The 21,898-nt window shown below is 43.7% G+C and overlaps 1 protein-coding gene across 3 annotated transcripts in view; it reads right to left on the reverse strand.

The window, feature by feature from the left end:
* Window positions 1–3,454: 3,454 nt before the first annotated feature.
* The window catches only part of Spop (speckle type BTB/POZ protein), a 78,707-nt gene continuing 60,263 nt past the window's right edge, over window positions 3,455–21,898 (reverse strand). For all 3 annotated transcript variants that reach the window (XM_085829629.1, XM_085829630.1, XM_085829628.1), the window contains 6 exons: window positions 21,733–21,860; window positions 14,418–14,595; window positions 11,137–11,192; window positions 10,503–10,625; window positions 6,028–6,170; window positions 3,455–4,788 (listed from right to left, as the gene is read on the reverse strand). In XM_085829629.1, the coding sequence (XP_085685755.1) occupies window positions 4,644–4,788; window positions 6,028–6,170; window positions 10,503–10,625; window positions 11,137–11,192; window positions 14,418–14,595; window positions 21,733–21,860 (773 nt within the window). In that variant the 3' untranslated portion in view covers window positions 3,455–4,643. The remainder of the gene's footprint in view (window positions 4,789–6,027; window positions 6,171–10,502; window positions 10,626–11,136; window positions 11,193–14,417; window positions 14,596–21,732; window positions 21,861–21,898) is intronic.

Genomic DNA, 21,898 nt, shown 5'->3' on the forward strand with positions numbered 1-21,898 from the left:
AAAGCCCCTCTGGTTTATTTATGCGGTAGAGCAGAAATCCTACCCTCTACCCGACAGCGAGCCTTGGGAAGGCCGAGCTCTCCCGTGCTACGTGAGCATTTGCTCTCTGAGTGGCCTAAGTTTTAGTCTCTCGTCACTTTGAGCACACATCTCTTTCCTGGATGTCTGTTTTCTTGGATTTGGAAAGATGAATATTTTGGCCACGGCCTTCTTCAGTTTGGGAAGTCATCATTAAGATCATTTCCCTGAGTGTTAGTGGACAATTCCATGTCACCGCCAGGCCACAGTGGCTTTTCACCTTCTCTTTGGTCCTCGGGTCTAAGCACCAAATATTCTATTGCCCGCAGTTATTTCTTGGCTCTGGGTCAGGAGGCGTGACCTTGAGGAAGTGACATCTCTACCTTCCCAGCTTACACAACTGGAATGAATGAGAGCCACAGGACAAGCCAGCAAGTGCTCAGAATGCCCCTGACATCTGTCTGCTGCAGGTCCGTTCCTATACTGGAGTGGCGTGTACTTTATCTTCATAATGTCTCTCCCCCAGAGTTGATCCCCTTCAACTCCTTAATCATTTCTGTTGCTTATATTGAATTCCCTCAAGTCTCCAATCCTTTTTTTTTTCCCCCTCAGAGTGCAGAAATCAGCAAACAGTACTGCAGATGTCACTTCCTCCTCCAGCATTAGAGGATTTACAGAGGGGGAGCCTCCGCTCACTTTGCTAATGGTTTAGAGATCCTATCAGCCAACAACATTCAAGTTTCTATTCTCATCTGGAGGTCAGAGCTTCTGGTTCTCCCAGCTCATTATCCCCAAGATTCATCTTCTACATCTGCTTTCTTGCTCACGGGATCCAGGAGGCATCCACCTATCCGGTCAAAGGTCCCCACAGTGGCACAGCCACCTATGAAATTAAAAGCGGGGAAAGCATGGCTACCTTGTGCATGCACGTACACGGCAGGCCAGTGAGACTCACCTGAATGTTTGATTAGTCAGCAAGCCATCAGAAATGAATCTAAAGGATGGAGGGCACAGAACGGTGAAAAGTCGGGAGACAAAGGAAACACACGGGGTCCAGGCTGATTAAAAAGATAATTAGTTGTGGAAAATAAGGTTGGGTTCCAGCCAAGAATTTGTCTTTGACAAAGGTATACAGAAAGCTGCAAATGCAGCCATGTTGCATGTTGATTTAGCAGTTCTTTTATAGGAGTTGAAGGGCCAGAACAAAGCACCAGTCAGCTTCACGTGCAGGGCCACCCCTTCTCCCCAGCCTGGGTGCTTGCTCACAAACACAGACAGTTTCCCTTCATCTGCATGGGTTCATCCAACATGGAGATCCCATGATAGGCTGAAGCCGCGCTTTAAAAGGAATTCTCGGAACACTGGTCCAGCCAGAGATCTTCGGGCCTGCCTGTCGTAGGACCTTCATGTTCCTGGCTAGAATTAAACAAGAAAAAAGCGGCAGCAGCTCTCTGACAGCTGAGGGCCGGCAGCCTTATCAGTGAGAAGGGAAAGAGGGACATTGCTTTCCTAAACTGTTCAAACCTATAAAGGTCTCCAAGCTGCCTAATAACAACAGACAGGTTTAATCTCCACGTAGGAAATGGGAAAAAAAAAATCTCCCCCCATGGATGGTCAGATATGAGGCAGAGGCTGACCATAGGGAGGTGGGGAGATGGGGACATTGCCAGATATTCTATTTGGCCCCCAAACCACAACTCCAAAGGTTCTGTGGAACTACTTGCCTGAAATATTGTTTTGATAAATAAGCCATATCCTTGTGGAATTGCAATCTCCAACTGTTCCACTGGCACGGACATCTCTGCAGTGACAGCACATGGCCCAGATTGTGGAGTTAACTTGAATTAAATTTCAGATGTGGGGGAGCTAAGGGAAGAGGTGGTGGCAGTGGGAGGTTTATGAACAGTATGCTGGGGCTCTGATGTTGTCATAACCAGATGGCTTCAACTGTATCGTTTAAACAAAAACAAACATGGCCAGAAAGAGTGTAATAACAGAAGTGCTGAGCCATTTCATCTATACCTGAAATTCCACCAGTTTGCGATCCTCAGTGAAGTCCATGCTGGAAATTCTACAAGTATGGAAAATCCCAGAACAGACCTCTTTATCCTGCTAAAAGCCAGATGTCAGGACAGCTCCCTTCCTGAAAGCACTTTCTCTGAGTCCTCCATCTTCAACCCAGGGCTGTGAATGAGTGAAGTTCAGGAAAGCAGATCTGCTTCGCCCTGCTGGGAGCTCTGAAGAACAGGCCAGTGGAGGCACCTTTCTGGGGCTTTGTTCTTACTATTCCCAGAGGAAGCGAGCTTCACTTCCAATTTTGTACCTAAGCACTCCCAAAATGGAACTTCCTCCCTTCCTTATGTAATCGTCAGGATGTGACATTAGATGAGCGGCTGCTCGGTACTTGTGTGACCTTAGGCACGTGCCTCCCTTGGGTTTCATCATTTCCAGCTACAGGCCAGCACCACCTATCACCTGTCCAACCAAACTCCTGGAGAGGTCAGGAGGTTTGGAAAGGACCCTGTGGATAAAGGTCTGCTGAAAACTGGGGATTATAGAACCAACACAGAGGCAGCACGGGCAGAGGAGATGCTGTATCCACCTGTACCACTGTGTCTATGCATCAGTTTGGAAGTGGGGGCCAGAGTGAAAGTGGCCAGCAGCCAGTACACAGGGAGGCAGACACTTCTTTACACAGGTCACATGAAGGAGGAAACTGGGAAGTGCCACAGGGTAAAATAAAGGAGTCCCACTTGTGTAAAAACTGCTGCTCACCTACACATACCCAGCCAATAGTAGGTACATGATGAAAACCAGAAAATTAGCTAAGAGTAAAGTCATTGAAAGACAATGGAATGTGAAAAGGGCTGAAGTTCCATCTAAGGTTAAATAATGCAACCTTGGCCAAACAATGTATGTTTTTAGTGTGTTCCACTAACTGCCCAGTGCTGTGAAGCTTGGAACCCCACAGCACTCTTGAGCTCACTGGAAGTTAAGACCTCAGCTTTTCCAGAAATACATCAATGACAGGACCCAGAAGACACAACAATTTCCCTTTATTTAATCTCCATATTCATGTCCCCTAAATATATATATATATATATATTTTGATTTTGTTAGGAGAAAGGAGATTTGGGATTAGGTATTAACACACACAGGGTGCAGAAGAAGCCCACTACAATTGCTTGCCTTGGCAGAGTAGGACCTGGTCTCAGACACTCGCCAGGACATGGCTGGCAGCTCCTCAAGGAGGACAACAGGCTGGCAGCTGTGAGAGACTATGGAGAGTAAATAAATCCTACCGCTTCTTAGACATTCTGAACATAATCCCTGCACGATGGAGATCAAACCAGGGCTTCCAGATCTCACAGGCAAGCATCTCAGACCCAAGAGACAAGCCAAGTGAATGAAACAAAAGACCAGAGATACCACACAGTACAAAATAGTAATTATTTATATTTTCAAAAAGAAAAAAGTTAACATTTGGAAGTCTCCCCTTTGGAAGAGGGGCTAATCAGAAGGGACAGGACCGGCTCCTATGCAGGCAACAAGGCAGGTGCAAACAGCCGGGCCACCTGGACTGGGATTTTTTTTCACATAGCAATAATAATAAAATTTCCTTTCTCTTCTTTTTGTTTTATGTATTTTCTGGATTTGTTTCTCCTCTCCTCTTTTCTCTCTCTCTCTTTCTCTCTCTCTTTCTTTCTCTTTCTCTCTCTCTTTCTCTCTCCCCTCTCCCTCTCCCTCCCTCTCTTTCTCTCTCTCTCTCTCTCTCTTAGAAAAAGGGAAGGGGAAGGGAAGAAAAAAATAAAATCAGAGAAAAATGCCCCCCCAAAATCCATTTTTCACAATATCTAAAAAAAAGAACCATAGTTTTTATCAAGACAGTATGAATTCTGGATGAATTATTTTTTTCCAGTTTTTAACACCAATAAGAATTTTTGCAGAAGCCACTACCGCCAAACACTCATTTTCCAGATCAGATGACTTCCCCCGCCATCACGCATCACTTGTCATAAGAGGATAAAAGGATGGGCTTGTTCTTGCAAACAGTAAGTGCTAACGAGAGAGCTCTTCTGATACTTGGATGGTAGTGAGGAGTTTTCACAAATATCCACAGTTGGAAGGACTAAAATTTGCTTCTTTCAACATAAATACTACTGGAATCCACAAACTGATTTTTGGAAAAAAAAATCTTTCTTCTTTCCTTTTCCACCTCTGAAGACTAAATGTCTGCTTGTTTCTGCTTTTTTTCCGTTTTGCTCCAGGCACTGACGATTTGTTCTGCTCAGTCAGACGCCCATTTCTCCGAAGTACCACTGCTGGGATGTGCTTGGGGCCAGTGCCTAAACTGAATCCCAGTGTCAAACTTGGTCAGGCCAAAGGGCACACGGTGACAGAGCCAACAGGGTTTCATTAGGTTGAGTGGCCCGAGTCCTTGGGCCCTTCCCTCCCCCAGTCCCCCTAAGTTATTTAGTGCTGTTTTAAAGTCTGGGTCATGGTGCAGTCTTTCCCCTGACACAGAGTAAAAGCTCCACAGATTGCGCTGTCTACCTGGTAGTCAGTGGCAGCAACGGTGGCTGCTGCTTCTGGAAAATAAATGGAGTCTCCCGACTGGCAGCATCTTAGGATTGCTTCAGGCGTTTGCGTGGGGGCCCCAGGAAAGGGCACTGTGCTGAAGCCAGAGAACGGTATGCTTCTGCCACTAAGTGGGGGTGTGACACCACCATTGACTTCCACCCAGAGGTCTCCAAGACATCCGAAGCATGACTAGGAGAAACGTGGAGAGAGAGGTTAGCACAGGGAGTGTGCACATGGACCAAACAGCTACCTAGACAGCCCACTTTTCCAGTGTGTGGTGTAGAGATGTTAATGCAATCAGCAAGACCCAGACAGAACTCTTAACATGCATAAGAATGTGCTTCCTAGACAGCGTGCAGACCGTAGACTGGGCTGTGGCTCTTCTAATTCTGAAAGCTCGGACTCTGAGGTACTGCACTTTCAAAATGTGGGTTGTACATTAGACTCAACACTGTTGAAGATATTTATACTCAGGGATGCTAATAAAGAGAAAGAACAAGGGCTCTGACTCCCCCTGCTATCGCCATTTACTAGTTTTGCTGACCACGAGGCACATCACAGCCAGGACCTATTGAGGGTCAGAAAAGAGAAGATGACAGCCACTCTTTGCTCAATGGCTGTTACCTTCTAAAAAGGAACAAGCACCTATCCAACATACAGTGCACCCTGAACAGATCTGACTTACTGCTCCTTCCTTTCCTCTTCTGTCTCAGGCTAACACCTTAGAGACAGCTAGGTAACTAGACTAAGGAGTCATTATTTCCCCATATTTGGGTATTTTCTGTGTTAAAATTGTTCATTCATCTACCTGAACCCCTTAGACTTGCTAACCCCCAGGTGCTGTTAGGAGGGCTTTTTCCCCCTCCAAGTTTTGCTCCCCATCACGCAAAGGAGTGATAAAGTGCATCTCAATGAGAAAGGCTATACTTATAACCTGCCCCAGCTCCTTCACAGTACTCTAGAAAGCACTGTGGTGAGCTCACCTGTCACTTGGAATCAAGTAACAGATCTGGTAGGCTGTCTCCTTTCCAAAATGGTCTTTAGCAATCAGTTAATGTCTACCCCTTCTCTTTTCCTGATCTCACCAGAGACTATAAAACATAGTTTACTAAGTCATAAAGCAGGAACATCTATTTTTCTGGAATCTATCTTTACTTTGTTAGTCAAAGTGAAGGGAAGCTGCTGTCATGGGCCAGCGAGCACCACTACTCAGCTCCAGCACTGTTTGGAAGTAAGGAGCCTCACATGTACAACCTGACCCATGCAAGCAAAACCACTGTCACACTGCCGAGCTGAGTGGAAAGATAACAATTCTCTATTCCCATCGAAAGGTTAATGAGGCTGCTTGCTCACTTCCCCCCTAATTCAGTCGTTCTTACTTCTTCCTCCCAACTATTCTCAAGGAGGGACTTTGAAGGCGCTACTCACTAGTTGATGAAATCCACTGCCTGTGTCTTCAGCTGATCTGCACTGTGGAGGTCAGCCAGGATGAGAATCTCTGCAGCGTTCTCCACAGAGAGGTTACTGCAGAGGGCGTCCTCACACATGACCTTCAGACGCTCCAGGGCGTACTGTGGAGCAAGCAGAGCTGTGGTCAGAGCAGCAATGGCCCAGGGCTGACCGCCACTGAAGCCTTCTCCTTAGTTGTGTGGCTGGGGAACGAGGCAGAGTGCAGGAAAGTGCCAACACAGCCACAAACACAACCACACTCTGAAGGGTAGCTGCTTACGCCTGAAGTGAAGGCAACTGAAAGGACATGGGTAGCCTTGTCTATCAGATTGTAAAGCTTACCTGTTAGGAAGTGACCACCAGAGCAGATTTATATCCCACGGTCGCTTATCCCCTGCCTTTCTTACACAGTCCCCATCTACCCTGACAATGGAGCACTAGGCAGCTGCACCAGCAGAACATGCCATCACGGCTTCTGCAGCCCGACTGCTTATAGCTGAAGCACTGTTTTGTTGGGGGTGGGCTTCCTTCCTTCCTGGCTTCCTTCCTTCCTTCCTTCCTTCCTTCCTTCTTTCCTTTCTTTTTTTGTTTTATTGAGACAGGGTTTCTCTGTGTACCCTAGCTGTCCTGGAACTCACTCTGTAGACCAGGCTGGCCTCGAACTCAGAAATTCGCCTGCCTCTGCTTCCCAAGTGCTGGGATTAAGGCGTGTACCACCACATTTGCCACAGTTCTCATTACTTAAACACGCAAATGTCTCATCTGACCTATCAAGCTGTGCACAGGGACCCTGTGGTGGTTTTCCCAGCATCTCTGACACATAACTGTTCCTGAGTATGGGTGAGCCAAGGGCTTCTTTGAAAAAAGAAAAGATAAATTAAGTCTTATTTTATTGGGGTTGAGGTTAAGATTCTGAAGAGAAGAAAAGGACAAAGCAGCAGATACCCTGGTTCCAATTTCAGTTTAAATACTCCTATTTTCTAAATAAACAGCACACGCATTCTGGAAGCAGAGGGTCGAGGTTGAGGTTGGTGCGCTGACCCAGCTGATTCGGTCTGATGACCCTCTGCTACCTGCTCTCTACTATAGCATGAACTTCCAGAGGAATAAAGAAGGCAAGAAATAACATGCCATTAATTAGTTCACCGGAGAAGCATTCGCTATGAGGTTTTCCACAGTTTCTCCATAGGGCCTCCACCTTTAGGGCCTCAGAATTCGATGACACAATGCCCTACCAGGCTGAATCATGGCAATCAAACCACTACAATTTTATTATGAATTTCAGGCAAGGAGGCAAACCTGTTGGCACTGTGATCTCCTAGAGCAAAAAGGAGTTTTATTGGTTTTGGTGCCAGTTTAATTTCTTACATTTAAGTAACTGAAACACAGTTTCCATGGAAAAGGGAAAATGACACAGACTGGCAGGAGATGAGGTGCTGGAGGGGCTGAGTCCACGGTCAGCCTCTCTACAGCGCCACAAGGACTGCCCCTCTTATCCTTCTTCACACGTTCTTTTCAAAGGACTTCTGCTGTGAATAGCTCTGACCCCGCCTGCACAATTAGACAAAAGTAGCCACTCTTGTCTCTTGGGGGACAAAGTTTTTTTCTTAATTATGCTTCTGAAAACCTTGCCTAATGGCAGTACTTACTTGGGAGATTGAAACTGTTTCTCCTAGGCCTGGCCAGCGTGTTGTTTTGTTTTGAGTCTAATTACACATGTCCCAGGAGATTGGTAAGGCGCAGAAGAAGCTGTTCAGCCTCCTGGGTAAATTCTAGGTGTTTAGATCCTTCCACGAAGGATTTTTCACTGTTTTCCTAAACTCACAGAGAGGTATAAAGGTAAAGCAAGCTTTCAAATAGTCTTGGAGCAAGGGCTTCCCAGCGGGGATTCTGAGTAGGATTTGAAAATGCAGGCATTAGCTGCTGACACCCACTTCCCTCCCTCTCCTCCAGGATAAGGTTTCTCTGTGTAGCCCTAACTGTCCTGGAACTGGCTCTGTAGATCCGGCTGACCTCAAATTCACAGACTGCCTGCCCCTGCCTCCTGAGCACTGGGAGTAAAGGTGTGGGCCACCACCACCTGGCAACTTCATTCATAAATTTAAAGCATTGTTGGATTCAACTGCCTTCTTTTTTAAAATCAGAAGGAAACATGGTACACTAAAAACTCCACTCTTGACTGATAATTCAGCCTGATTCCCTTTCTCCCTGAACTGATGAAAACCCAGAGGTAAAGAAGTTTTAACTTTGGTTCTAAGGATATAAAACTTTGATCCTTAGTATTTTTGTCTAAAACGTGAACTTTACATACTCATCACCCTTTTAGAACCTCAAAGATAAGAGGATACAGACTTGAGGTGTACAAGCACAAATGACTACTGCACCGGACCCAGCGGTAGATCAACAGAAGCACAGCTACTCTCTGAAGCAGGCCTGGGCCAGGCTTGGGCACTCACAGCTAACCCTACTACTCAAGAGCTAAGCAGGATGACGATGAGGTCCAAGCCAGCTTGGGCTACAGTGCAAACCCCTGTCTCAAATAAAATGAGCAGTGGGCGGTGCTAATTTTACCCAGATTAAAGGTAATACTTTCTTACTGTCTTTAATGAAACTTAGTTCCTCCTAGTCAGAAATGAGGCTGACTGGGAGAGCATGGCATTTTCATGTTGCTAACTATTAATCAAGTCTTAAAGGTAGTAAGAACGGAGTTACTATCCCGATCTTCATCAAGAGAAACAACTAGGTCTATATTCTTTATCTTCAATAACACTTCAAAATGCTGATCAACTCAGAAAAACCTCTGCTGTATGCACCATCCTCTGTCCTTAGGACCCGATTTTCCAGAGCAAAACTTGGAGAGGCTCTGGTGCTCTTGGTTATAGGAACTTTTTCCTCAGAAAAGTACTAGAGCCCAGGACACAACAGAAAGAGGCTGCACTCCCAGCACAGAGTCTGCTTTCTCCTGAGGTCTCCTGCTAGTAGTAAGGAAGCCCTTTTAACCGTCTGCATCAACTGCCCCTGCCTAGTATACAGGGCAACTGTCAATCACACTGTCCACCTTAGCACAGGTACTGCATGGGCCTCCCGCCTCCAGCTGATGTGGCTTTACAGTGCAAGCCAGTTCCCACTGTGTCCTCAGGTCCCCTGATCTGATGGGATTCTTGAGAAAATGCTTCCAGGGTTAACTGAGTTGGAGACGTGCAACTTTCAATACCTGCTTTCTGGAAAATCTCTGTAAACTCAGTGTGGTGGCTCTCACTTTTAATCCCAGCCAGCACTTGGGAGGCAGAGGCAAGAGGATCTCTGTGAGTTAGAGGACAGCCTGGTCTACAGAATGAATTCTAGGCCAGCCAGAGCTACATAGAGAGACTCTGTCTCAAGGAGGAGGGAAGAAAGAAGAAAACAAAACTTCCAATACACATTAAGATGCTCTAGCGTCTGAGGAATCCTACAGTAAAATGGGAGCCAAGATGCAGATAAAGGTCTCTCCTCCCTCTCCCCAGCCCCTGTGAGTGTGAGTGTGTGTGAGGAAGTGTGTGTGTGTGTGTGTGTGTGTGTGTGTGCGTGCACGAGCATGTCTCTGTAGCCTTCACTCTCTTGGAACTAGCTCTATACACCAGCCTGTCCTCCAAGGCACAGAGAGCCACCTGCCTCTGCCTCCTGAGTTCTGAGATTAAAGTATGTGCCACTACCACCAGGCTATTTTTTCCTCTCAAAATTACATTTATTTGGGGCTGAGAAGATGGCTTAATGATTAAAGACATTGGCTGCTCTTCCAAAAGACTCAGGCTCAATTCCAGGTACCCACATAACAACTCAAACGCCAGGTGGTGATGGTGCTCACCCTTAGGGGCAGAGGCAGGCAGACCTCGGAATTCAAGGCCAGCCTGGTCTTCACTTACAGTTCTAGGAAATGACGGTTACACAGAGAAACCCAATCTTCAAAAAAACCAAACAAAACAAAAAACAGAAAAAATAAAATAAAATTAAAAAAAATCACATCTATTTACTTACTTAATTCTTTTTTTTTTTTTTTCCGAGACAGGTTTCTCTGTGTAGCACTGGCTGTCCTGGAACTCACTCTGTAGACCAGGCTGGACTCGAACTCAGAGATCCGCCTGCCTCTGCCTCTGGAGTGCTAGGATTAAAGGTGTGCGCAAACCACACTTCGGCTACTTACTTAATTCTTGACAGGGTTAAATTTCAGGTAGAACAAGAAGAGGGGTGAATATCAAACATGCCCTTCTTTTCCATAGTTAAGTTGACCCTGAGAGTTTACCATTTTGAGCAGGACACTTTTAGTACCAAAAGGTTACTACTGTGTTAGAATAATGTGTAAGACTGTCTTGCCGAAATTCTAAGATATATGTATGTTCACTTCACCTACACACAATACTAACACATAAACGATTAAGTCACCTAGTCTTACGACGATTTTCCTGTTCTTATTTTACCTTATCAGCAGCTGCCAGCAAGTCATCAGCCATTTTGTCGAGGTTCGGTGCCTTCCCTGTGTAGATGAAGCACATCATCTCCTTAAACACCTCAGGCTCCACGTCGTTAATCTCAACCCGATTCTACGCCGGAAAAGCCGAGAGTGAGGATCATCCTAACAGACAAAATCCCTAACCTACAGTCATGATTTTAAGTTCTGGTGAGGAGAGAAGCTTGTGTGAGTTAAACCTAACACCATGGGTAGAAAGTCGCCCCTCACCCCCACCCCCCACCCCCCACCCAGTGACTGTTGGCTGCAGTAGCTTTCCTCTCCTCCCACCACTGTATACCACCTTTATCTTCTCCAACACAGTAGCAACACAAGTACTAAAATGTGTGATTTGTTTTTTGTGTTTTAAATCTCTGGACTTTCTAGTATCTTTAATCCAAACTGTTGAGCTGCCCTGCTGAGCAGGTAAGTCCACATCACCTGGGACATTTCAGATCACCTCTCTGCTCTCAGAAGGTGTCTGTTCATGAAACTGTATTTTAATAACACAGCAAGAGAAAGATAATTAGATCAAAGTCCGTGGCCTGGCAAGGTCTGACTGCAGTCGCTGGGTTAAGAAGGTGCATGTGCATCCTGGTACACACCTTTTTGCTCTCCTCCATTTCATGTTCAAACATGGCACTGAAGACTGGAGACCGAGCTACAACAGGAGAGGGAAACAATGAGGTTATCACACGGGAACTGCTCAGTTACCCCAGTAATAATGAAGATCTTTGCTCTTCCTGTCTCGCATGGAAATAACATCAGAATTATAAAACATACACTTTCAAAATATGTCACTGGCTGTAGTTTAATCATCTACATTTTATGGAAATGATTTATCTGTGTATGACAAGAATGGCATATGGCCTACTTGTACAGACTGAAATCCCAATGGAAAGAAGGTATTCCATTGTTGAAGCAGGGTGTTCTAATCCTGGATGTCTGGCTGGAAAGGGCACCTGTATAGAGACCACACAGTGAGAAGGTCAAGAGCTGGGCTCAATGGCATGTGCTAGCTTGGTGACCAACATTTTTGGCAAGTTGTCTCTTCCTCCAGCTATGTGTTCTCAATGAAGTTGTTATTATCCCCAAAGGCTGTAAAAGTCTTACATTAAGTATAATGGTTTATGGCCCTTCAAAGCTCCCTCTATTTGGTAAAACCATTTTTCTTAGCATTTAATTTCTTTCATTATGGAGAATTCTGCTTTTCCTTTTAGAAATGGGAATAAAGAAAAAGATAATCAAGAAACAGAGCCCATGTACATTCTATGAACACCCATGAAAATAACACACACACAAAGCTTACTTTCAACCATGAAAAATAATAAAATGACTAAGAACTCAAAAAATGTTCATGTTGCTGAGTAAATTAGGGGTTGGGGGTCACAGTTGAAACTCCCAACCCAGTACCTAGGAGTGGAAGGACAGGTGGAGAGTGTAGGAAGGTGGCAGAGACCTGGAGCTTTGAGCCTGTATGTAGTTTATGTCAGAAAGAACTCATTTTAGCCCTGTCATTTTCTAACTATTTTCTTGGAAGAATCATTTAACCTTCTGATCCCCCTCCTTTTTTAAAATTAATAAATTAACCAGGCATAGTAGTGTACACTCTATACCTGTAAGGCAGGAGAATTCTGCATGTGAGGTCAGCCTGGGTTATGTAGCAGAAATTTCTCCCCACCTTTTCAGATTTCAAATGTGAACCTCAGTGTTTTAATCTATTTCAGAAGGTTCTCTCTATGTTCTTCTTATCTCAGAAGAGTCCCAGGCTATATGGTGCTTCAATATGGGAGGGTGCACAGCAGCAGGAAGGGCTTAGAAAGTCATTAGTAGACAGACTGCAACTGATGCAACGGGAACAGAATCATCAGAGAGAACAGAGGGAACACTGAAGCAGACCCTTAGGGCTGGCTGATGTCTGAAGGGACAGGCGAGGGAGAGAGAGGGAAGCCACACAGTAGAAATAGCTGGACCAAGCAGGAGATACAGCCCAGAGATGGAGTGCTTGCCAAGCATACATGGGGCCCAGGGTTCGATTTTCTGAGCCATAAAAGGAAAGAATAAGATAGTTGAAGAACCAGGAAAAACTGGAGCATGGAGTCAACTAGCACATGATTGAGTCTCTCAAACTTAGAAGCTAGCAGGTCATTCATCTAACTTTGGAAAATTGCTTTTCTGGCAAGGAGGTGAAGTGAGGACATTGTGGGGAAAGGAAGAAGGCAGTGACTATGGCAGCTTAGAGCATGTGGGGAGAAAGGGAGTGCGTGCACTGAGAGACCGAGGGCTCTGGGAAGGCAGGGCAAGGCCAGAGAGCACAAGTATACAAATCAATCGATTCTGAAGATGAGTAATGCCTCCTTGCCAGTGAGAAGGCAGGTGACAGAACAGTAAGCCTCACGCGTGTTCCTACGAAAGGGCCCCTTGGAAGGCAAGGAAATCCTTTAGGAGTTGGAAGAGGTTAGAGGGAAAGGCTGAAGTCTGAAATATCTACTGTTGCGGGCGCGGGGAGGAAGCTTACTACATCTACATAAAGACACACAAGGAGGAAAGGAGAGCTGAGGAGATGGCGTAGTGGATAAAGTGCTCGCTGTCCATGCCTGAGGACCTCTGTTCGGACCCTTAGCATCCACTTAAAAACCAGGTATGGATCCATAACTCCAGCACTAAGTGAGGATATAGGAGAGACACAGAGGATTCTTAGACCTCACTTGCCAGTCATGCCAGTAAAAAGAGTGAGCTCTATGTCACTGAGACCCTATCTCAAAAAGTAAGGTAGAGGGTGACAAAAGAAGGCATTCAACCTCTGGCCTCTGCGTATTCACACAAAGTACATGAACTTGCATAGACATGTTTGTACCACATACACAAGCAAGAAAGAAACACTAAAGGGAGCAGGGATTGGGGGAAGCAAGCACGTTGAGGGTCTCACTATACAGGTAGATATTAGTCTAAGTTACGCACTTTCTTCAGCATTGACAACAATACCTAGCTGAGGCAGAGAATGGAAAGTTGTCACATGAGACAGGCTGAGCTCATCTCAAGTGTGTACTTTAGAATGATGGAGCTGAGACAGCTCAGCCGAGGAGTCTTGGGAAAACATTTGTTATTTAGAGAGTCACTCGATACTATTCCATGCTCTATGGTCTGCAGAGCAGTGTGTGGCTATGGCTCGGCTTTTCTATAAGGCGAAGTCAGCCCCCTCTCAGTTCTTCCTCGGGGTGAGTCCTTCTGGTTTTAAAGATCAAGAACCTGACAGAACAAGAACTGATCCTCTGGGTCAGTAGCACAGCCTCATTCTTCTTGTGTGTTTATAGTGAAGGGATTGGCTTAACCATCTGAGAGGCCTAGGTCTCAGCCTCACAGTACTTAGTCCCTAGAACAGAATTCTCTCGAAGGCATCCAAAGTCCAGCTAGGAGCTACCACTTGCTCTTAGGTACTCCAAGAGCTACTTGCCCAGTGTAGACATAGGTAGTACCTTTGTATGACCACCATTTATACTCTTAAAATAGTACCCAAGTCCACCAAAGACAAACCAGAAATGCCATTTTTATGAAGAGTAGCACTTTTGGTTATGAGAACTGTCGTTAGAATATAAAATACAGTTCAGGTACAGTGGCATACTACCTACTACTTCAGCAGTGGGGGCAGGAAGTGGGATGGGGCTGAGGATTGAAGTTTGAGGATAGTCTAGGCTAACAATAAGTTCTAGGTCTGCTTAAGCTATAAAGTGAGACCCTATCTCAAAACACCAAAATGAAAATAAATTTTAAAAAAGTATTTAGGTACAGAGTTCATAAGCTGAAGTTGTTCCCTAAAGGCAATTGCGTAGCCACTATTCTTCCTATTGAATCAAAATTATAAAGTGAATCATGAATAAATACCAACCTGCTAAGATAGCCTTGTGAGCCTGGAATTCTTGACCAGCCACACACAAGCAGCAGTCGGTGAATCGAGAGTTCTCCCACAGCCCTCCTAACTCATCTGCCAACCGGCATTCAGGAACCTTTACCATGTTCATAGTATTCTGCCCAGAAATATTGACAGAGTCTTGTACTACACTCACCTGTGAAATATAAAGAGACAGAAACAAAGCTTTTGTTACCAGCAGGTGGAGAGAGGACTTCTACCTTAGTGCTACAGACAGTCAGATACCACATTTTCTTGAATTATCTCCACAAATCAAGACTTCCTCCTTTGGCTCAATTGTTTCCCCATTTATTACAAATACATCTCTTTCCTACCACACCTTAGGCCAGTGACAGCCTCACAGAGTGAGTTCTCCTACAGTTTCTATAAGTCCCATACCCTTGCAAACCCAAGCAGAGCCCCCAAGGAGAAACTGACAAGAACAAATGCTAAATGTCAAATAGTCCCCTTATCCCACCTTAAAAGAAAGTTACACATAAGAGATGCTATAGAAGTCATCATATAAAACTCTCTAAAGAAACCTAGTAACTTAAGTTCAAAAGCATCTCACTGACGTTAGTCAGGTCAGGAAACACAGATGAGTATAGTTCCTATAGTAAGGCATTTCTCAAAGACGTTCCATTAATGAACACGATGGCCCAATTCCCACAAGGACCGAGTGAGTATGCCGTAAGTTTTACACCTGAACTTGCATCATCTGTGACAATGACATTCAAGATGACGAACTTCAGCTTACACATGCGTTTACACTCCTAGGACAGAATGGCAATGCCAACTGTATGTAAAGCTCCGACTTCCCACTCGGGCTTCAGTAGCATGTTTCAACTAGTTGAATTGATTCAACCTAGATAGAAACCAAGCTAAATGTATAGATGAGTTTGTGAAAGTCAGATGTTAGGATACCAATTACAAGGATTTAGAAACCACATTAACATTATAAAATATTCTAGCCTTCAAACAGGAAATAAGTAGCCAACAACACTGTTTTCTCCCCTACAACCATACACCATGTGAGAAAAGTTAGGGCTAAGCCAAATTCAATCCCTGAGAATCAACTCCCTGCTCTTCTACTGCTAAGAGTCTGATGAGAAAGACAGTTTAAGAACATCCTTGATGACCCAGATGTCTTTTGACCTCCAAGATGCAAGTCATCCTTTAGCTGCAGTCATAAACCCAGAGGCAAGGTTAATGCTTGATCCAAATGACCTATAATGCCTTCTTGTTCGAGTGAGATATTTACTACCAAGTCAGGAAACTTACTCATTTCTTTAAAACAAGCTGTTATGATCTTGCACAAGGAGGGAGTCAAGTTAATCAATTATGAATGTGCTCAGCATTACAGCACATTTATCAGAGACAGTTTATAACAACATTTTAATAACCCAGAAGCCAGCACAAACCACCCCACAGAGATCCTCTCTTGTCCTTTGTAAGATTTCTAATTTTACAACCATTTTATCATATTGGTGCCCTCATTTCTTTGATATAATATTAACATTAAAAGTGAAAGTTGTCTGTTCCCAGTTATAGTTCTAAATACTGATAAAAAAAAAAAAAAAGGAAAAGACCAATTAAACCCACCTTCCTCCTAGGGAAAGGCCGAGATCTCGAGGGATGGCCAATGAAGGGAACAGAGGAAGCTTTTGGCACTATGTTTCTAGTTTGAATTAAACCAGGCTGACAGGAGCCCAAAATCATTAACACTTAATAGCAATTGAGTAGACTGGGTAAAATGAATTGGCAAAAGCTAAGCCGAGTTTCAAATGAACTATGGTTACCAGTGGACCTTCTGCTGGCTAGATACACGCTTGGTAATGAGTGGGGCCCAAAGTCTACGACACCTCTCAGAAGGGCAATTCTTCTCTCTGGACACAGACAGGAACACAGCAGGAAGGAGAATGTACCTTTACGGTTTGAGCCAGACTTGTTCTGTAGATATATGGATGCTTGGATTCTCCAGAGCTCTGAATGTCTGGCACCTCTTACCAACATTAAATTCGCTTAATTAAAAATAAATTTTAAATGGCACTCACAAATGAGTCTTCAGAGCCCAAACTTTTAACTTAGAGAGGGATTGTTTTCCTCTGCAAATGATGATGCTAAAATGAGACCATTTTGAGAAAAACGAAAGATGTTTTTATGCCTATAAAGTTGACTATGGAGACTCATTCAGAAGTGCAGCTGTGAGGATGACAGGACTGTGACATTTATGTCGTCTTATAAATGAATGCATGAAAATGTCTCAGGAAGGGTGTATAATCTCCCAAGCTTCAAGTTAAGGAGGGTATCACTTTGTTTAAAAAAAAAAAAAAAAAAGATTTATTTATTACGTTGTGTTCTGCCTGCATGTATGCCTGTAAGCCAGAAGAGGGCACAAGATCTCATTATAGATGGTTATGAAACCATGTGGTTGCTGAGAATTTAAACTCAGGCAGGATGGCTGGAAGAGCAGCCAGTATTCTCTCTCAACCATCTGAGCCATCTCTCCAGACCCAAGGGTCTCACTTTTAAAATCAACTTCTCTTCCCTGGCCCCCTCTGAGTTTTCAAGACAGGGTTTTTCTGTGTAGCCCTGGCTGTCTTGAAATTAGCTCAGTAGATCACGCTGGCCTCAAATTCAGAGATTCTGACTATGTTTGCTGAGTATGTGATTAAAAGCATGGGCTACCATGCCTGGCTTCAACTTCTCTTTTGTAAAAAAGGAAATTTAAAATAAAAAAATTTAAAGGAAATTTCATGAATGACTAAGGGCTGTTGAGTAGTGTATATTCATCCCCACATAAGAGGGAAATCCATGAAAAATACTTTAGTGCCTATATAATAATTAAAAATTGAAAGAATAGGGGCTGGAGAGAAGGCTCAGTATTAAGAGCACTGACTGCTCTTCCAGAGGTCCTGAGTTCAATTCCAGCAACCACATGGTGGCTCACAACCATATGTAATGGGAGCTGATGTCCTCTTCTGGTGTGTCTGAAGACAGGTGCAATGTGCTCCTATACATTAAAAAAAAATAATAATAATTTGAAAAACATTTTAAAAATTGAAAAGATAAGGAAACAGCACACAGTGTTTATAGTATAGCACACATCATTCAAAGCACAGCAGCGACAATCTGAAAGTCAGTCAGTAAGAGAACAAACAGTACCAACAATGACATGTTCCCCTGCACCAAATTAAACCGTGCTTACAAAGTATACATCTTAGAAACAATGTTTAGAAAGAAAAAAGGAAAAAACAGCAAGTCCTCGGTGACAACAGTCCATGTCTTATGAGTTTTACAAAGCTCAAAACCAAGTAAATCTGCAGAGCGTGGTCAGGGAACAGCATACACAGGTTAACTTCAAGTGTGGATGTGTGCTTACTATCAACATAGTTTATAACCTTCAAAGATGCTGCATATCAAGCTAATATCTTCATAGGTCAAGAACAAACTGGTTGTTTCATATAGTGTAACTAATGCATGCCAACAATTCACTAATAAAAAGGAAAAAAAGGAATAGACATATTTATTTTTAAAAAAAGATTCTATTTACTTTACGTATATGAGTACACTGTAGCTGTCTTCAGACACACCAGAAGAGGGCATCAGATCCCATCAAAGGAGCAACCATGCAGTTGCTGGGAATTGAACTCAGGACCTTAGGAAGAAGAGTTAGTGCTCTTAACTGCTAAGCCATCTCCCTAACATATTTATTTAAAATTTGGTGAAAATATATATTCTTAGGCAACCAAAGGAATATTCTATGCATGAGAATGAAAAGTTATGTTTTAGAAGCATAAACTCATGTCCAGAGATTTTTTTTTTTGGTTTTTCGAGACAGGGTTTCTCTGTATAGCCCTGGCTGTCCTGGAACTCACTCTGCAGACCAGGCTGGCCTCGAACTCAGAAATCCGCCTGCCTCTGCCTCCCGAGTGCTGGGATTAGAGGCATGCGCCACCATGCCCGGCTATGTCCAGATATTTTATAAGTGGTATTTCATATGTGCTATATTTTATAAGTGCTATTTCACCTTAACTACCACCTTACAAAGAGGACTCTTCCACCTTCATAGGCAATGAAGGGGAAATGCACGCACCTTCATTGCTAACGAGTATTTGTTCTCAATGTAAGTAACTAGAAAGGATTAACAGAAGCTGAACATTTTCTATGGTCCAAATTATTAAGGAGGAAATTAAAAATATAATTTAAACATGCTGTTTATGTCCTCCCTTTCATTACCAAAGCAAATGCTCTCTGTTAAGAAATTTTGGAAGAGCCCTTGCTCTCCTGAGTAAGGCTCTCAGCTCCACTGAGGACAGCACAGCAGACAGGAAGTGGGAAATGGAGAGCTGACATGGCCTTGACATTAATTTGCTGTACAATGTTAGGAAAAATCACCTGACCTCCCGAGACACTACTTGTCTCTGTATAACAAGAAATGACGAAAACAGATCTAACCGAGTTCTAAAGATTGTGATAAGGGATGATTCCAGAAATGCTTAGAAAACACTTCTAAGTATGTTAATTAAACAAAATCAACTTGGAAGAATCGCCGTATTTCCTAATAGTCAAAAATCACAGAGATCTAAAAGTGGACCCTGTGTGGCACATTACAAACAAGACCACCTACCTGGTACATTCAGTTTACAAGATAATTTAAACATTCAGTCGAAGTAATGCCACTGAGATAAAGGCCAAATGTGCACATGTGTGGTTCTCAGTCTTTAACTATAGGATTCCCTTAAGACTGCTGGGTGCACCAAGAATCCTTGAAGCAGCTGCACTTAGTGCACATCAGGATAGCACAGAAGTATCTGGGCACAGTCTGAGGGAGCATTGTAGCATAGTGGGTATTTGCAACTAAATTTCCATGTGGATAGCCTTTCATAAAAGCCTCTAATTAATTAGGAAATAATTAAAATAGAAAATAAAATATAAACATGAATTAAAATAAACTTGTTTATAAATATTCCCTGATACAGGGGAAAACAGGGCAAAGGAACAGGACTTAAATGGAGAGGGCTTCAGCTGTGAAAAGTGCTGAGAACTTGGATGAATTGCAGACATTTTAAAAACCCACACATCCCATACACACCCCCACGCAACCGTCTTGCAGTGTTGAATGCTACTAAGTCCACAGAGAGCCTTGGAACAGGAATGAGTCTCACTAGGCACAAGACCAAGTACGAGAAGCAACACTCGGCACCTGTGGCCAACTGGGAAGTGTGAGCGGAACAGATGGCACACCTGGTTCTATGGCGAGAAAGCACGGCATCAGCAGAACTCAGCAGACGTTTCCCTGTTCAACATCTCCTCATCTCCAATGTGTCATCTCACTTCCCTTCTAAGTCAGTAAGGCAAATCTAAACTTAACCACAGGATTTCTCCTAAGAGAATTTCATATGGGGAAGTGAGGAGAAAATGCTGGAACTCAGCCTCAGACCTAACCATAGGATAAGAGTAACCAAGTTAAGGGCAGGCCAAACGGTTTCCAAGTCACGATGACAATCCAGGGGTTGGAGCAGCTGGGACAGTGTGGGGAAAGAGGAGGCACATGAGAGAAACATGGGCCCACTGCAGACCTGCAAATGCTACAATATAAAGTGCAGCACTGCCTGAAACGCCACGGGTAATGTTTAAAGACTCGAATCAGAGACGCTTGAAGGCTAGCTTCCATTTCCAACAAAATTAGAATTTTCCACAATCTGAAAGTTTTCCTTGAAACCCGAGTCTTCAGCACTTAGGAGGCTAGGCAGGAAGACAGTGGTGAGCTTCTATCCAGTTCATCCCAGGCTACAGAGAAACCTCCTTTAAACAAACAAACAAACACCCCACAAATCCCTAGGATAGGTAACAGGCAAAGATTGAAGCTGATGCTGTTTATTTTTTTTTTTTAAGATTTATTTATTTATTATATGTAAGTACACTGTAGCTGTCTTCAGACACACCAGAAGAGGGAGTCAGATCTTGTTACAGATGGTTGTGAGCCACCATGTGGTTGCTGGGATTTGAACTAAGGACCTTTGGAAGAGCGGTCGGGTGCTCTTACCTGCTGAGCCATCTCACCAGCCCATGCTGATGCTGTTTATACAACAGCTAACCTCAAACAACGCCATAGAGTTACTCTCATTGTTCTACTGAGCTAAGTGAGTATGACTTGCAGCTAATAAGACTAACATGAAACTCACACTTCAAGTTCATTAAACATAAAACTGCCACATTTCATATATTTATATAGATACTGATACTGCACCATTTCATTCAGTTACTCCACAATTAAAATGGACAAGATTGGCTATCATGAAAACTAAATTTTACCTTTTTAGCGTGCAACACTTTCTAATCGTTAGCAGTGTTTGTTACCATCCACAAGCCTGTTACTGCGAACCATGCTTCTTTCACAAAAGGGCAAGATTCCTAAGGGACAAGTTCCTGGACTACACAGGTGTGATATGCCTTTACAAAGGCCATTAACTCACAGGCAAGCCTGTTATTTCATGGGCTCGCTGTCAGTTGGGACTCTTGGCCTGCACTCTGCCTCCTGAAAGTACACTGGTTATTTGTTTCGCTCCAAGTTGCATTTCTAATTGTATGGAAAATGGCATAAATTGGCTCATTGCAATACTCAGTACCATATTAAAAATCCCCTTTCGATTAGATCTTGGGTGAAGGAATTTTTAGAAGCTTCTCCAAAGGCTCTTAGGCCTCTGGTGAGAGAGACTGACCTCTCAATATGATAACAGCTAACTCTCGCCCTCTAAGCTTCAAGTTTCCACAGCTTTCAAAAAGTGGCCATTCACTTTTCAATTTTGTATGACTCCAGCAAGACAAACCATGTACACTCAACTCCTACAAAGGCCAGAGAGCAAAAAAGGAGAGCAAGCAACAGTTAAACATACCTAAACTTGCCACTTAAGAAGGAGCCAGGAAGTTTAAGCAACAGATACACAACTTTAGTTGCACTTGCTGGCCACTGCTCAGCTTGAAGCATCAGACCTTCCAAATACTACGTGAAAACCCCACAGCTCAAAAAAGAGAAGAAGGGAGGACTCAAGCAACTCAAAACTGACAGCTACAATCTTTGTTCTTATGAACAGTAACAAGTGGAGAGCTCAGGTGCCCAGCAACCTTGAAATCATAAGGCAGTTCAATCAGTCACATAAATAACATTTGTACAGAACCACTCCCCTTGGGGATTTTTCTCATTCCACATCCTTGACACAATACAATTAAATCCACCAAAACACATCAGGTCAGGGAATTGCCAGTCTCAAAGTAGGGCAAAAGGACTCACCTCACAGAAGAGGGTGAGCTTGTCATCAGGGAGAAGCCCATTGGCCTCGTCTAAGAGAAAATCTCTGCGGATGAATTTTTTGAATCCCCAGTCTTTGCCTTGCACAAACCTATAAGCTCGCTGACTCTCTGGGATAGAAAAGAAAGTCATATTTAGTTACACAAAG

This window comes from Mus caroli, unplaced genomic scaffold, assembly GCF_978045245.1.
Source record: "Mus caroli unplaced genomic scaffold, Mus_caroli_1 scaffold_13, whole genome shotgun sequence".
Lineage (NCBI taxonomy): Eukaryota > Metazoa > Chordata > Mammalia > Rodentia > Muridae > Mus > Mus caroli.